The sequence below is a fragment of the Larimichthys crocea genome, chromosome XII (assembly GCF_000972845.2).
Source record: "Larimichthys crocea isolate SSNF chromosome XII, L_crocea_2.0, whole genome shotgun sequence".
Lineage (NCBI taxonomy): Eukaryota > Metazoa > Chordata > Actinopteri > Sciaenidae > Larimichthys > Larimichthys crocea.
The window spans coordinates 16763545-16780313 of record NC_040022.1 but is presented as its reverse complement, the minus strand read 5'-3'; the positions used below and the strand labels follow the sequence as shown (position 1 = coordinate 16780313).

At 42.7% G+C, this 16769-nt stretch overlaps 2 protein-coding genes across 9 annotated transcripts in view; one reads left to right on the top strand and one right to left on the bottom strand.

The window, feature by feature from the left end:
* Positions 1-61: 61 nt before the first annotated feature.
* LOC104933936 (cytoplasmic dynein 1 intermediate chain 2) lies at positions 62-7388 on the top strand. Of its 4 annotated transcripts, none has more exons than XM_019255072.2 (17): positions 62-256; positions 1874-1982; positions 2063-2192; positions 2666-2801; positions 3207-3269; positions 3464-3591; positions 3672-3761; positions 3853-4015; positions 4382-4481; positions 4671-4796; positions 4944-5090; positions 5218-5331; positions 5423-5559; positions 5737-5881; positions 5968-6108; positions 6510-6635; positions 6758-7388. In XM_019255072.2, the coding sequence occupies exons 2-17, from the start codon at positions 1875-1877 to the stop codon at positions 6857-6859; spliced, it is 1956 nt and encodes a 651-aa protein (XP_019110617.1). In that variant the 5' UTR covers positions 62-256; position 1874; the 3' UTR covers positions 6860-7388. The 4 variants fall into 4 exon arrangements, with proteins under 4 accessions (XP_019110617.1, XP_019110620.1, XP_019110619.1 ...); XM_019255074.2 differs by having other exon boundaries at positions 63-256; positions 2717-2801; XM_019255075.2 differs by lacking the exon at positions 3207-3269.
* Positions 7389-8110: 722 nt separating this feature from the next.
* The window catches only part of LOC104933933 (calcium-binding mitochondrial carrier protein Aralar1), a 10766-nt gene continuing 2107 nt past the window's right edge, over positions 8111-16769 (bottom strand). For all 5 annotated transcript variants that reach the window (XM_027285204.1, XM_027285202.1, XM_027285205.1 and 2 more), the window contains exons 3-18: positions 14984-15129; positions 14451-14566; positions 13928-14067; positions 13679-13825; positions 12697-12835; positions 12492-12585; positions 12299-12383; positions 12112-12193; positions 11824-11982; positions 11192-11244; positions 10936-11016; positions 10285-10425; positions 10031-10169; positions 9750-9908; positions 9550-9640; positions 8111-9157 (exon numbers count right to left, since the gene is read on the bottom strand). In XM_027285204.1, the coding sequence (XP_027141005.1) occupies positions 8944-9157; positions 9550-9640; positions 9750-9908; positions 10031-10169; positions 10285-10425; positions 10936-11016; positions 11192-11244; positions 11824-11982; positions 12112-12193; positions 12299-12383; positions 12492-12585; positions 12697-12835; positions 13679-13825; positions 13928-14067; positions 14451-14566; positions 14984-15129 (1986 nt within the window). In that variant the 3' untranslated portion in view covers positions 8111-8943. The remainder of the gene's footprint in view (positions 9158-9549; positions 9641-9749; positions 9909-10030; positions 10170-10284; positions 10426-10935; positions 11017-11191; positions 11245-11823; positions 11983-12111; positions 12194-12298; positions 12384-12491; positions 12586-12696; positions 12836-13678; positions 13826-13927; positions 14068-14450; positions 14567-14983; positions 15130-16769) is intronic.

Sequence of the window (16769 nt, the reverse complement as noted above, 5' to 3'; positions counted from 1 at the left end):
CTTCACATTGTCAGATCTGGCGCTCCTTTTATAAAAAGCGTGGACACCCCTGCTGTAATCCACATGTGTGTGCTGCAGGGGGCGCTAACACTGCGCTGTCACGGTTGTGCGGCCGAAGCCCGAGGAAGAAGGACGCAGCGGAGTGTCTCTTCCAGCATCATCAGCCTCCACCACCATCACTTCTGCTCAGACATAACGCACACGGACACTGGACTCTATTGTCATCCGTCCACTTAAGTCTATCGTCTGTTATCAGGTACATTTTATTTCCACCGTGCCTTCGCAGCTGTGCTGTCTGTAAACGCGTCAGTTGAGCGGGGCGGTTGAGGCAGAGCGGCCCGGGCGTTGGTTACCGTTAGTCGCTCCTTCACAACGGCAGGCCCGCCGGCTGCCATGGAGACTAGCCTGCTAACAGGAGCTAAGCTATCTGACAGTGTAGCCCGTTAACGGGGATTAAATAAATGTTTGACATATCCTCAGCCTGGTATGAAGCCTTAATGACGTGAAGACTTCGCTGAATTACCGACTTATACCGAAGAAACTCACGGTTGAATAGATGAAATATGTAGTTTTTTATTTTTATCTGCAGTTGTTATGACAGTGGGTGGACGGGTGATGGAGCATCTTGGCTGTCCATCTGTTACAGGCGCTCACGACCCATATTTAAGAGGATTAGGACCTGAATATGAACAATTAGTAGCTTCTGTGTGCTGATATGACTAACTACGCCATTATTTAAAACAACGCTAGCTCTTACTAGCTATATAAGTAGCAGTGAGTCAGGTTAATGGACATATAAGACTTGTTTTTACTTAACTGAAAGAGTCATGACTGTAAACAGAGTAAACAGATAAAGAGGACATTGTTGTGAACAGCTGATTGGTGCTCACGTGTTACCAGGGTGACAGGCCCACGGCTGCACAGATGCTGCTCCAAACATCACAAGGTGTAGTTTGCATCCTGGAAAAAACAAAACATAATAATCTCTTTAAAAAAAATTTTTTTTAATGAATGAATGAAATAAAAAAAAGACCTTGCAGTAGTTTGAAGTGTTTTTGACAAGATTGACCTCATTCTGGATAAAGAAAGCCATAAAAAAGCTTTGCTCTACTTACATGATTAAAAATGACAAAGCTATTAAAGTGTTTACACATCGAAGAGACAATATAACAGAGACGGGCTGCGACCAATTCTTTCTTTTTTTTATTATTCCATTGATCCATTTTGTCTTTATCCAACCAACAATCTAAATGATATGTGGTTTACTACCATGTGTGGCATAGAAAGGCAAGAAGAAATGTGTGGTATTTTTGCTGGAAAAATGATCAAATAAGTTAATCAGTTATCAATATACTATTTAATTTCTATTGACATGATTGATTCATCAGCTAATTATCAATTAATTATTTCAGCTCTAAAATAGATGCTGCTGTGTATTTTTAGACCACCTCAGCCCAAACAGTCTGATTCATAAATGAATGTTGGATAGTCCTCAATGCTCACATGGACTCACAGGACAATTAGGGTGATAACATTATCATAATCTAATTACCATAATGTCATAGTACGTTTTTTTCCCCCTTGCTCTCTCTTCATGTTTAATCAGGAAGGATATGCTTATACAGGACATATCTGATGTTACTAACACTGAGCTTTAAAGCTCCTGTCATTTTTCACAATGTTATGTCGCCCTTGCCCTAACTACACCCTGTGAACATAGTATTTACATTCAGACATTTAGTTGCAGTTTCTTTGGAGTGAAGCAAACTAATCAACACAAATTATCATTAAAATTCAAAGAGGGGGAAAAAAAAAGATAAGCATCATTTCTTGACAAGTCTCCTCGTTGTGCTGTAACATCGTCCTCCCGCAGGATGTCCGACAAGAGTGAGCTGAAGGCCGAGCTGGAGAGGAAGAAACAACGGATCGCCCAAATTCGAGAGGAGAAGAAGAGAAAAGAAGAGGAGAAGAAAAAGAAGGACGTAAGTTCCTCTCTTATCTCGCGTGCCGCTGAAGATCACGAGCTGCCGTTTTGTTTTAAAGCTTGTCCTGAACTCTGCAGGGAGACTCGAAGCGCGGGGCCGAAGCAGGCGGCTCTTCTGGCGGCCATGAAGACTCAGACCTGGAGAGGAAACGGAGGGAGGCAGAGGCTCTGCTGCAGAGTGTTGGCATCACCCCTGACTTATCCCACGGTAAACACACACACACACACACACACATGCAAAACACCAGCATGCTTCTGTTTTTACACCCTCACTTATCTCACATCGCTTACTGCTCATTTGCTTGATGGATTTTCTGTGTTTATGAACGTCATCTCTAACTTTGCTGCCCGCCCTGGTTGCTGTCACTGCCACCCCCCCTCTCCCATCTCACATAATATCTGAACATTTTATATAACTGTTGTGCATGACTCCTGAAATCTGCCTGCCATTTATTTTCATTCTCTCTTCTCTCCCCTTTGTCTGTCCTTTTACGTTTTGTCCCCCTTACTGCATGCAAACTCATTCACTCACTCATTGACACACTTTGATTTCTCACTTCCTCCCTCACGTTCGCACTGACTCTTTCCCTCCCTCCCTCCCTCACTCCCTCCCTCACTCACCCTTTCATTGACCGACACACTCACAAACAAACACACACACACACACACATGCACCCACAGCTCAGCCCCTGAGGATAGTAACAGAAGATACATGTCTGTTTCACTACCTAGTCCCTGCCCCCATGTCTCCCTCCAACAAATCAGTGGGCAGCGATGCAGGAAGCCAAGATTCTGGCGATGGAAACGCAGGACCAAGGTCTGTGTGTGTGTGTGTGTGTGTGTGTGTGTGTGTGTGTGTGTGCGCTTGAAAGAGTGAGATTGGTTTTAGGTCACTTATGGAATATTGGGTTGTACCTGCATGCCAAATATGTGCGTGTGTCTTAACATTGCAAATATACTTGATGAATTCTGACATGTCTCCTCTTTGCCTTTGTCGCCGGCACGCTGACGTTTCTCAATTAACACGCACTCCGTTCTTCTTCTCTCTCTGTCTTTCTTCCTCTCTGTTTGCTGCCTTTCCCATCTTTAACGTCTCTTATATGGCTCACCTTTTGTCTGTCTTCTGCGTTGGGTTTCATCCTCTGGATTTCCCCTTTTTCTTTTCTGTCTGTCTGTGCTGTCTTTCTCTTACTAACACCGTCTGGTGGTTTGGCTGTATAAGGACATTGCATTGGGATCCTGACCCCTCTACTCTGCAACTCCACTCCGACTCTGAGCTCATGGGGTACTGCTCCTCCTCTCTCCTTTAGCTTGTCTTCCAGCTTTATTCAGTTTTTGTGGTTTTCATCTTAGATTTGTCTAGATGTGTTAATATTATGTCCGTACATCATTATTTATGTCTCTACGTGGAAAAATTTCATCCAGTTCAACTTTGTAATGCGTGTGCTTATTTCCGAAATGGCGTATGTGTTTGTGTAGACGTGGAACTGTGAGGCTGGGCATGTCCAAAGTGACTCAGGTGGACATTGTGCCGAAGGAAATGGTGTCCTACTCCAAAGAAACACAGACACCCACTGAGACACTGACACACACCGATCAAAAAACAGGTAAAACAATGAAAAAATGTATATTTTCCCAACCTTTTACCATGGCTAAATAAAAAATAAATCAAATCTGTGTGCTCAAGATGAGGAAGAGGATGAGGAGATAACTGCTCCCCCACCAGCAGAGGAAACCCAGGAGGAGAAAGATGAACAGGGTGAAGAGCAGGAGACGGGTAAGGATAATGGTTTATAGGATAATACTGACTAGTAAACAAGGTCTTTCATATTTTCTCCTTATCTCGTATTGAATTCTCTCGTGTATAGACACTCCCAAAGAGCTGACAGAAGAGCAGAAGCTGCAGATCATGCACACCGAGGAGTTCTTATCGTTTTTCGAGCGAGGCAGCAAATTTGTGGAGAGAGCTCTGGCTGAGCACGTGGACGTCTGCTTTGACTACAGCGGCAGAGATCTAGAGGATAAGGAGGGGTGAGGCACATGAAGAAAAAAAAAACGTTGAAATGTTGATATTTGATTGATTGATTTGATTGATATATATTATATTGATAATTCTGCTTAACGGTTCATACTATTTAATCTCCAGACTCTCTATTCCCGGATGTCTTTAGCTTGTATATATTTTTATTTTTATTTTATTCTTATTTTTATTTCATATTTTATTTTATATATATGTTTACATCTTCACTTATATTTTGTATTTTATATTTCATGTTTAGTGCTGTTTGGATAGAGAGAAACGTAATTTCAATTCTCTGTATGTATGTCTGTATGTAACTTGAACTTGAACTTGAACTTGAACTTGATATCCCTTTTTTTTTCTCCGCACCGTCTCAGTGACTTGCAGGCTGGTGCAAAGCTGGTTCTGAACAGACAGTTTGCAGAGGAACGCTGGACTAAAAACAGAGTGGTCACCTGTCTCGACTGGTCTCCTCAGGTGGGTCAGAACACTGACACAGGGGCTTTCCTGTCTAACCTTTAGGCCATATTCTTCCCTGTACATTTACTCTAAGTGAAGTAAGAGACTGTGAGCACAGTTGGACTGACTGAAAATCAACTGTGGAGTGATTCTTGCCTTACTTCACTACTTCTTCTCTGCATCTGAAAATGCACATCTTCCTTTCAGTATCCAGAGCTGCTGGTGGCTTCATATAACAACAACGAGGATGCTCCCCATGAGCCGGATGGAGTGGCACTGGTCTGGAACATGAAGTACAAGAAGGGCACACCTGAGTACATCTTCCACTGCCAGGTAAGGGAAGAATTGACATGCACCACTGGCATAAACACATTTTATTTAAGGAATTAATAGAGCAAAATAAAATAGATTTAAGCTTACTACAACTAAATATTCAGGAATAAGCAGATATATTTAAATTGCATTATTTTCGTCCTCCAGTCAGAGGTGATGTCAGCCGGGTTTGCAAAGTTTCACCCCAACCTGGTGGTGGGTGGGACGTACTCTGGACAGATTGTCTTGTGGGACAACAGGAGCAACAAACGCACCCCTGTTCAGAGAACTCCCCTGTCTGCAGCTGCACACACAGTAAGGCACCGGAGCTCACACACCTTTATGTCTAACACAGTGTTAGTGTCTTTACATCTGTCCTTGGTTTCCTTGGCCACTGTATGTTGTCTAACTCCTCTGACTGTTGCTGTTTCACCGTGCTCAGCACCCAGTCTACTGTGTGAACGTCGTAGGGACCCAAAATGCTAACAACCTGATCAGCATTTCCACTGACGGCAAAATGTGCTCCTGGAGCCTCGACATGCTCTCCCAGCCACAGGTACATTGAATTTGTATAGCTGACGTACAGATATGCTGTCATACATATGAGCTTGTCAGATAGTCTGAGTCTGTGTGTGTTTCCCCTGCAGGACAGTTTGGAGCTGGTGTATGGTAAACAGAACAAAGCGGTGGCAGTCACCTCCATGGCGTTCCCTCTGGGTGACGTGAACAACTTCGTGGTGGGGAGCGAGGATGGCTCCGTCTACACAGCCTGTCGCCACGGGAGGTGAGCGCTCTTTGACCTCTGATCTCATTAGTGCCAAATGATTTCCTAAGGACAGATTGTTGTTTGCTTCACATTCAGGATGTAGAAGCAAATGGCTGGAAAAGCCTTTGGGGGAAAGATTGTAGTATTAGCAGAAGTCTCACATTTTCATGTCATTTTCATGTGTGTGTGTTACAGTAAGGCGGGTATAACTGAGGTGTTCGAGGGCCATCACGGTCCAGTGACTGGGCTCAGCTGTCACAGTGCCGGAGGACCTGTTGACTTCTCTCATCTCTTCATCTCCGCCTCTTTTGACTGGACCGTCAAACTCTGGAGCACCAAGGTGAGACATTTACAGCCACAATTATAAAAATACTGTTAGTCATGTTTCTTAAATTAATCCAATTCTCCATCTGTTCTTCTGCACAGAGTACCCGCCCGTTGTACTCGTTCGAGGACAGTTGTGACTACGTCTATGATGCAATGTGGTCTCCAACACACCCCGCTCTGTTTGCTTGTGTGGACTTAGCTGGACGCCTGGACCTGTGGAACCTCAACAATGATACAGAAGTATGAACACGCATAATGCGCTAAAGAAGAGAACTCAGTTTCAGATTTAAAGCAATACTTTGACATTATATGCTCTTATACACTTACTGAGACTTAGATGAGAGGATCGATATCGCTCTCATGTCTGTGCGGTAAATAAGTGTTGGAGCCAGCAGCTGGATGGCTTAGCATAAAGACTGGAAAAAGTAATGCATATTTTATTGGTTTAATCTGTAAAAATACATATTTAATGGAACCAAATTACAGCGGTATCAATCTTCTTCTAAGAAAGCGAAAAAGTGACCCTCAAAATGTCATAGCATCATGAGCTAAATTTTCTAATATTATTCCACGAGCTACATAAACATGTGACTGTCTTGAATGAGAACACCATCATATTAACAAGGTCTTTGTTTTTTGAGGTTCCCACCGCCAGTGTTAGTGTGGAGGGGGCTCCAGCACTGAACCGTGTGAGATGGGCTCACTCTGGCAAAGAGATTGCTACTGGAGACTCTGAGGGACAGGTGCAGGTCTACGATGTAGGCGAGGTGAGATGTCATACCACATATTACTATGATGCTTGGGTTGTTTCTGTGTGGGGTTTCATCATCATTCTCTACAATTCTTGCTTTAAGTGCTGTTGGATGTGTCGTCCTTTGTCTTTCTGCAGCAAATCTGCGTGCCCAAGGCTGATGAGTGGACACGCTTCGTCAGGACGCTGGCCGAGATCAACGAGAACCGAGATGAAGCCGAGGAACTGGCCAACGTCTGATGTTACAAAGCCCACACTGACAAATGCTCATAAATTTCTCTCCAGCACACCTATGGCACACTACACAACACTGGCTTCCAGCTTTTCCACCTACTACAACATGAATTTGGCCTGAGGAGATGTGCAGAGCTAGAAGGGATAGAAGGACAGTTCTAGACAAGTTTTAGATGTGTTTTTAAAAGTGTCTTGAAGAGTTTTAGAGTACATGTGTAGGAACAATGAATGTCAGGCGTAGCAGCAGTAGTACAGAAGCCACAGTTAAGTGTTTGAAAGTTGTCAGAGGAATACAGGGATGTGATTGTCAGAATAGACATGGCTGTCCACTCTAAACTTCTAGCTTTGATAACATCCTCAGGGCTCCAAGAAACTGCTCTTCTCCTGAGGCCTCAACCTACTCAGTTCTTTTTTAAATATGCAAACCTTTGTACTTGCACCTTTTTATTACCATTTGAGTGTTTTTACATGTTTCAATATTTTCCCAACACGCTTGTGCACATGGCTGGCAAAGCACGTGTCAGCAGAGTGGAAAAAAAAAGAGAAGCTGACAAATCAGTATCGGATCCTCTTTATCCTCAGCAGCACTTGATCACTAAAAACAGTGCTTAGACATGCGCACTCTGGCCTGTGCAGAAGTGTGTCTTTCTTTACATTTTAACCACTACAATATTTAATATTTATTCTGGTGGTTGCACTTATTTAAGTATTTTGTGTATTGTTTTAAAAAGAAATGCTGCTTGTACTAAGAGCTTAAATAGTACATTCCTAAAATTAGCACTACAAGCTTTTTACCAGGCAAAATCTGTTACTATACTTGCCTTGAATTTATTGACACTAGTACAGTTAAAACAAGTTTTTTTCTGTACCAAAGGTTATTGTTTTTTACTCTGAAACTGTAATGAGTAGTAAAAAAAACGTTGTCTTCTTTAAGAGGATGGATTTAATTAAACTACAGGAAATTTTAAACGGAGATGTAAAGCTGAGGTTGAAAACTAGTTTTCCATTTGTTTCCATTTCCATCCAATAGTTCATTCCTTCCAGGATGCAGCAGTCCAACCTACAAGCTTCAAACGCTTTCTCTCTTTAAATGTTTCAAAAGAGCTAAAAAAATGCACTGTAGCAACCATATTTGATATGAACAAGATCAGTATTCTGCATAGGTTAATTGTACTGTATTCTTTCCTGTTACTGTTCTTACAGTTGATGGTTGCACTTTTTTTTTTCCTCCATTGGAATAAAACTCGAGACATATTGTTAAAATTAAAACCATATGGATGATTTATTTCAATAAAATACAATGACTGAATTCGGATACATTTAATTTATTAATACCTAATTCTCATGATTCTTCTTGTTTCATCAAGAAAACACTTAATTGAAAAGTTCTTTACATCAGTAAGAGAGATTCTCAGAGACCAGGACCAAAGGCCCTACATTGCCATAACATTACAGTTGCTGTATGACACTGACTGAATGTTACGGAGCTTTGTCTTGTAACATTTTCTTCTCTGCTTCCTGTCAATGTGCTGTCTCAGTACAGTTTTACAATATGTACAGTATGTAGCGCCCTCTGTGAGGACCAATCGAAAGTGAAGCCCCACACACCGTGCTGTCCGATCTAATATTTTCTATGCCCGCCGTCCAATAAGAGAAGTCATACTCATACTGAGTATCAGACAGAAAAACAAAATAAAAATCATATCAGCTACTCATGAGAAAGAGAGAGAGGAGTGCCCCAAGCTCCATTTTGATACAAATGCTGGAGAGAAGAACACAAAAGATGGAAATGACAGGAGCGTACAGCCACTGAAGATACAACACAGTCAGCGCTCTGGTCCCACCGCTGTCTGCTCGGTTACATCCGCAGTTGCAGCCAGCTCTACACCTCCACCACTGGCTGGGGACCAGTGAAGCACATCATCACCCTGGGAAGGGTGAAAGGCTGCTGTTTGTTCCTAAGTTAACGCCCCCTATTTGTGGAGTGTGTTTAAACTGTGCGTGTTTTGTTTGTATCTATCTAAGTGTCTGGCTCCTGGTAGGAGGAGGAGGAGGAGAGGGATGGCAAAGTGATATGGACATTCAGATCTCTATGGGGCCTGAGCCGGCGTGGCAGTGACTGGCTCTGGGTGATGTATGGAAACCACGCCGGAGGACTTGAATTTGGGAAGGTGGAGGCCAAATTTGTTCTCCACTCCAGCAAAGGTGGCCGCGGCCAAGCGGTAGCCTCCGACGTGGTCTGCGTTAATGGGAGGAAGCTCGGAGATGCGGGACTTGGGGGTGGGCTCGGATCCTGACGGACGACTGCAGAGAGGAGAGAGGACAGGAGCGATTATTTTTGATACATGAAGGTAAACGTTATGTTTGTAGTATTTATGTTTTCATTCATACTTTTACTTATATAAATTATGTATGTTATGATAAAAACAGGACTGTAGTGCGTATCGAAGTCACAAGTTAAGACACTGCCACATCATTTAATCATGTACCATCTCAAGTGGAATGTGATTAATCTCATGACAAAGAAAATTCAAAGACAAATATTTTTTTAGTTCACATTCATATATATGTACACAGCAGTGACCAGAATAATTATTGTATTTTTTTTTTTTGCCAAATAGCCATGAATCCTGCCAGTAGCTTCCCTAGTGTCTCGTCCTGTCTACTTTTCAGCAATACAGAAAAGATGAACTTACTGTCCGCCAAAGTCAACGTAGAACCACCGCTGTAAGAGCTCATAAGTCACCAGAGTGACACCAAACTGAGGAGAAGACCGGCACATACGAGCTGGAGAGAAGAGAGAGACACAGTTTAATATAGTGTACGTGCAAAAAAAAACTGAGACACTGAGACACAGTTGTTTATGCTGCAGTCCTGAGTCCACAAAAACACACACCTCCAGCTCCCTTCCACAAAGCTCTGAACCCTTCCTCTCTCATAATCTTCCTGAAGCAATCTATGACTCCCGTGTAAGTGGTCTGTCCTGCCCTTGCTGCAACCTGCAGACGTGTCTTGATGACGTCAGCAGGCGTCACAAGGGAGGCTGCAGGGATACCTGTGAAACAGAGTTACAAACAAGTCAGATGATGGTTATTTATACGCAGTATTTTATAGAAACACGGTACATGGTGCACTGACTGAATGTTTCTGCTGTTCTAGGTCATAATCTGAGGTCACCTGCAATCGCTCCAGCAGTGAGAAGCTGCAGAGCTCCCAGCCTGCCTTGTTCATCGGCCATGTAGGATTTGAGGTGGGCATACGCAGGGAAATAGATGGCTGAGAAGGGGATGTCTCTGAGGAAACATGCTTTAGCACCCTAGACGGACAAAGAACGAGACCACGGAGAGGTGAGATAAAGACAAAAGAGTGCATTAATACTATCCAACCATCTCTGGGCAGCATGAGAGAACATTGTGGTGCGTTCAGGATACCTTGTAGAGGCCGAAGAAGCCCAGGTCACGGACCACGCTGAGTGCACTGACTCGAGGTCCGGTGGTAATCTCGCCTGCCACCTGCAGACGAATCTTCACGATCTCCAGAGGGTTAGTAAAGATCACCTGAGAGCCTCCAGCCTGAATAAATGACGAGAAGAGAAGCTTAATCACACATTTATATGAAAGAAAAAAAAAAACTAAACAAAACACTGCTCCTGCATCTCACATATACGCAGCTCAGGGATGGGAGCCAAGTCTTGATACGAATCAAAAGTAAAAAAAGTAAAAAATTAAATCCTGATCAGTCATTTACTTTGCCATTTCCTTGGACGGTAAGGTGTGCTGGGCCAATGTGTGTAAGGATGAACAACGCTATCGAAAACAAAAACAGAAAAACAACATGTTGCATTGGGCAATAACAATTTAACTCTGCGTGCAATTTAGCATTGCAGTCCGCTGTTAGTAAGGTCATCGTTAACTCTGCGAGCAGGTTAATAAAAAAATAAACAGACTGCATGCAAGAGTTACTCTTTAATGGCCTTTACAACTAAAGGAGGGACACAGTGGTGGGTAACTGACTGCATTCTTATAAAGTGTTTATTTAACATTCGGAGCGGGATGCAGAAGGGTTTGGGACCTTGTACTTACGCAGCCACCGGCGACAATCTCGGCAAAAAAAGGAATTGTGTCGTCTTTAGTGGTGAACTTGTCCCTTACAAAGTCATTCACCTGCAGGACACAAACACAACGCACGCATGAGACCGGCAGCGACAATACAGAGGAACCTTTTCTGTTTGAATTCATTTCATTTCCAGGTGTTGCGTATAATTTTATCAACATGCTCCAATAAAATGATCGATATCACCAAGTATTATGTGCTGTCTATGTGGGGGGTGGTACTCACTGTCAGTTTGATAGCCTTCTCAGGTGCCACACCTATAAGCTGAGGAACCAGACCTGTGGGGCATCATGGGGGATTGAGTGACAGTGGAATCTCATTTCATTAGTATTACTGGGCAAACAGGAGCAAGAGAGGAGGAATCGAAAGGAAATAAGATGGAAAATAAGGCATGAGGTCAAAACACATGAAGTTAGGAAACCGGCATAAACAAACAGAGCTTTGAATTAACTCTAGAAAAGATGAAGAAGCTTGAGAGAAGAGAGGAAGAACACATGTTCATCATAATTGGGATGCCAGCAATACAAATACTGCTGTTACAAGACAAAGAGGGACGCTACATCACTTTAACAAGAAAAATGACAAAACATTTAAATTGTTTTAACAAAACTTGTTGAGATCACTATGAAATGCTCTGTGAATATTTGATCTGACTCATATTTAAAGTTCAACAAATGTATATTTCACATTTAAACAAGCCCCATACCGCTGACTACAAAATGAAGGCTTTTTCAGCAAGCTATCTTCGGTTTTATAACAGATGTAATGAATGTGAGAGAAGTGAAGAAAGACACAGATACAATGAATGAACAAAATAAAAGACACCAAATCGCTGGGGTTGTGGCTTTCAGACCTACCTCTATAGAAGCCGAAGAAGCCCTCGTAACGAAGCACCTTCTTAGCACAGTCAAAGCTGTTCTTGTACATCAGCTCTCCAACAAACGATCCAGTGGACCTCTGGTTCTGCATACGAGTCTTCACCAGGTCGATGGGATACACGGCCGTCGCTCCGGTAGCTAGGTGAACGCAAACGTACGTACACACACACACACACACACACACACACTCAGATTAAAATACTATCCATCAGATGTCGCTGCATGTACACCAGACAGCCGCCTGTCATTTGCCACGGGAAAACTCACCTCCAGCAATAGAGCCCAGAGTGAACCTGTAGGCTGACTCTGCAACTTGGAGCCACACGGGCCTGGAACTGTCTCCATGGGCCTGATGGAAAAGTCACATATGAATCTGATTTCTCATGCAAGACAAAATCCTACTTTCATATTGTGAACGCAGAATGCCTGAAGCAGATTTACTTCAACGTCCTACCTGTTTTTGACTTTCAACCAGGTGGTGGGGCAGACATCCTTCCTCTAATGGAGCTATCCTCTCAATGTCAATAAGATTCAGGCGCCTGATACACAGATGTTTATTTCCCTGTTATTTACATCGCTGTCACATATAGTCTAATATTTTTCAGCAGAGATGTTTGAGGTAAATAAGTAGCAGAGTGAGTGTTTACCCAGAGGGGGAGTGCAGGCCCGACAGCTGGTACAGGATGTCAATTTCCATGGGAGTGATCTGACCAAACTTGTTAGCAGCATGAACAAACTCTTCTGCAGAGAGAGACGTAAGAGAAAAATTATATTGTATATTAATAACACCTGTGCAACATCTTAGCTGAAAGGCAAAGACACAACGTCGCGGTAACGTAACAATCAGTGCACCTTTGGTCACGAGCGTGTCCTTCCGCGTGCCGGCCAGCGTGCTGTAGATCTTGCGTATCAGCTCCATGTTGTTCAGGAGGGAGTTGAAGGCATTGAAGTACGAGAAGCTGACCATGTGAGAGGTGCTGCCACCTGCAGCCTGGTGGAAGAAAGGAGGAGGACGTCAAGTAGGAGTAAGTTTTTACAGAAAGACCTACAGTTGCAAATATGACTCAGTACTGTCTTATGTAAACAGCCTTTTTTCCCCCAATGGCTAAAGAGTAACTTTACTCTTTTGCTTCAACTGTCATACCATACTGTCATATTTTTATTACAGCGTGGTCTTGTGGCTTAATAATTCAGGTCTAAAATGTCAACTGAACACAAAACTTAGTCCTACAATGCAAACAGGAGGATGATGATAACAGGATATCGAACTGTTAGTGATACGAATTTCAACTGTAAATTGGGACAACACCCAATTACTAAGCACCACATATGGTCTTATCAAAACGTGTTGGGAGATTACAGTGGGTATGTATGGAAAAGCCTATCACAAGAAAGTACGAAGGTGCATGAGCAAAGCTTAAAGGATTATTAAAATTGCAAACACACCAGGCCTAAGTTGAAAGTGACTGGTATTGTCCTTTAAGGCCCCGGATGAGGATTTACCTCTGGGTTATATCACCACTAGCCAGCCATCAACACATAAGAATTGTTTTTCATATTTCGAGGCAAATAAAAAAAAAAACCTTTTGTCCCAGTTAGACTTCAAATATCAGCAGCTTGCTACTCCAAAAAGTGAGTGATGCCGTAGCCTAATAAGAACCAAAATGAGTGAGCTTCCAGCTATGAAGTTTAATTTAGAGCATTCAGAAATGTGGTTAGCTGAAAATAACACTCATCATCTTGTCAATCAGAACTGAATATTCTCTGTGGCCACGGCGACAAATTATAGAAATCGGTGTCGCTAAGCCCTCTATGAGCACCCACAAACACTCACTGAGACAAGGTTCTCCTCCACAAAGGGTGTGAGCATGTGGTGTCTGATGGTGGCCATAATGTCACTGAAGTCCATAGCGGAGATGACGCCGTTCTTTCCTTTGTCCTTCTGAGCGAATGCCTGGCGTGCATGCTCCAACTGCAGCTCCTAAAAACATGACACCACAAGGCTGAGTGTAAATATAGTCAAGTAAAGGGCAAAGTGTAAAAAAAAAAAATCCTCTGATCAGTGTGTGTGTAATAGTCGTACCTGCAGGAACTGGGTGAATTCGAGGTAGCTGAGATGTTTCTTGTTGTCGTGCCCAAAGTGCAGACGGATGAACTCACAGTCCCAGTTGAAGGGAATGTGGTGGTGCACTGTGGTCTGGCTGAAGATGTCCCGCACATTCTCTGCAACACAAATACACATAAAAAAAACAAACAAAAAAAACAAAGCAATCAATCTTGCTGAGAAAGCAGAAATAGGAAGAAACAGTACATGGGAGCGATTATGTAAGACCATCCATGTGTAATAACATAGTTGTGGAGTAATCTGGTTAACAATTTCATATTAGCCACAGTGTATACATTGCTTTTATGATGCAACACATGCGAGGATGGAGTCAGCGCAAAACAATTACATGCGCTGAATTAAAACTAGATCACTTCCTTCCAACAGTAGAAAGAACCGTTTGCAGTGCTACATTTGTTTCCTTTTTCTGTATTCATTCTAAACATCTGAACTGAATTCAAAGCTCATGCTAAAATAAATACAAACAAACATTTGCGCATACCAAAGGAAATGGCTCCAGTTCCAGTCTTGTCAAACAGCTGGAAGGCGACTATGAAGAGAGCGTCGGGTGCACACAACACAGACTCAAATGCAAGAAACTCCTGGAACGAAATCAGCCTGTTGTGCGTGGATGTAGTATAAGAGAGGGGGGAAAAAAGATATGTTGTTAAACACATCGAAGACTTTGGAAAGAAGCCACGGTCAGATCACACAGTATTAATTAAAAATGGCCTCAAATGACATTGACATTACTTACAGCTGTCAGATAAACAGTCTTTTGTTTCTGGGTTAAAAAAATTAAAAAAAGCATTTTCTGAACAGAGCTAACCACGAGGTCACATGTTTCAGTAGAGCGTGAGTGTAATTTCTATGACCACACACACAAACAGTTTGGCAAATGGGAGTCATTCAGAGTTTTATCTTATCTGCAAGTGGCTATAATGCCAAATACTGATCAGACATGACTCAATAAACTCTCTGTTAATAATGATAAGCTGTGTGCAAGTGTATGTGTGTGTGTGTGTGTGTTCGTACCCGTCCTTTGTGGTGTCGGCCACAGCAGCAACCAGCTGTACAGTTTTGGGATTGTGGTGGATCTGCGTCTGTAGTCCTAGATACCTCTGGACAAAGTCTCCTGGGGTCATGAACCTCTCTCCATCCTTGTCCACTACACTGGCATACTGAGGCAGGGGGGCAAAAAAAAAAAGTAACATCAGCAACAACAACAACAACAACAGCTTTGTTAGCCTGCCCTGTGCCGTAGCCAACAGCCTGTTTGATGTTTTGTGGGTGGTCAGAGGAATGAGTGTGGAGCATGACGAGTACAGGTCAGCAGGACTGCGCTATTTACTGTAGGCTCTTTGTTACTAGTTCAAATCGAGTGTTGCTAGCTATTGTATATGAGGGGAATGTATTACACTGCTCACTACGCTGTTTAAACTTACAAATGAACCCTTCCTGACGATTCATGCTGCACAACTGCTCCTGCACAAGGTCACTGGCCTTGCAGTCATGTTATGACAAGTCAGAATGACACCAGCATGCATGAGCATGCACTGATCTTTTTGGCTTGAGAGCGTGTTAAACGATTTGACCTATGCCTATCTGCGTGCCGATCACTGCCGACCCACACGACACTCACACACTTGGTCACACACTCACAGCAGAACAAGGTGAAGGTTCACCAAATCCATCTCACGGTCACACACAGACCAGTGTGCATCCTGTATGTACATGTATAGGCTTTTCTTTGACTGACAGGTTGTTTTTAATACATAGCAAAAAGTGGCAATGTACAATGACAAGCAAGTCCTTGCTTGTGCTGTACTGCAGACAGTGAAACACAAACTGCCTAAACAGGAACTTGGACAGTCAGAATAGACGTCAAACGCTCAACTGACTATCCAGGTTTATAGACGACAACATCCTCAAACATTTTGTGAATAGTGCAACCTGATGCCTTGAACAGGGCACAATGATCAAAGCAAAGACAGACTAAGATATTACACATTTCTCCAGCAGAGCCAAAAAAAAAAGCAGCTTCTCTTCTCATAGCCACTGCTGCTGACTTGACAAATACAAACCACAGTTATGTTTACACTTCAACTTCTGTCTGCCTGTCTGTCTATAGTGTTATGCTAACTGATGGATATGATCACAGGCAAGCTTATCAGGTCGGGTCACAACATGTCAAGTCTGTGCTGGACCTTTTTTTTTTTTTTACTGTGGCTAATGCTGTAATTTAAACCCCATGACAAACCTACAGGCTCTTTCACAAACAAGCTGTGTGCACAGAGCTGGATGAGCCTTTTTCCCTCAAATATAACTGATGTTTATGTACAAGATGAGCACAAAATACAGGGTTCCCACACCTTTTTCACGAACAAATTCAAGCACTTTTCAAGCACCTTCAAGCACTAGTTTTTCCATTTTTCCAGCACCTTTAAATAGGTAGCCTACTAGTTGTGTTTGCCATGATGGGAAGCGCAGCGGTGCCACTGTATGGCATAATAATATGGGTCTAATTAGCATTATTTCATATGGTGGTAGATTGACTGTTTTGATTTTTAACTAATTGTGAATTGGCTTGTCTTCTCAGCTTGTGAGCGGTGTATTTCTCGGCAGAACAACCAAGCAAGTATGATAACTGAGTTCTGCATGTAAAGGCATCGGATCAAGCGCGTAGCCGATTAGGAAACATTTTTGTTTTCTCTTGGTTTATTGAGATAGACATCACACAAATTTCAAGCATTTTCAAGCACTGCACAAAAAATTCAAGCATTTTCACAACCTTGAAAACACTGAATTGAAATTCAAGCAT

Bases quoted from the DNA above. Each gene is read 5' to 3' on its own strand.
- LOC104933936 (XM_019255072.2), top strand. From the start codon at position 1,875: ATGTCCGACAAGAGTGAGCTGAAGGCCGAGCTGGAGAGGAAGAAACAA. The intron at 3,592-3,671 runs GTAAAACAATGA...TGTGTGCTCAAG, and splicing joins ACACACCGATCAAAAAACAG to ATGAGGAAGAGGATGAGGAG. The intron at 5,091-5,217 runs GTAAGGCACCGG...CACCGTGCTCAG, and splicing joins TGTCTGCAGCTGCACACACA to CACCCAGTCTACTGTGTGAA.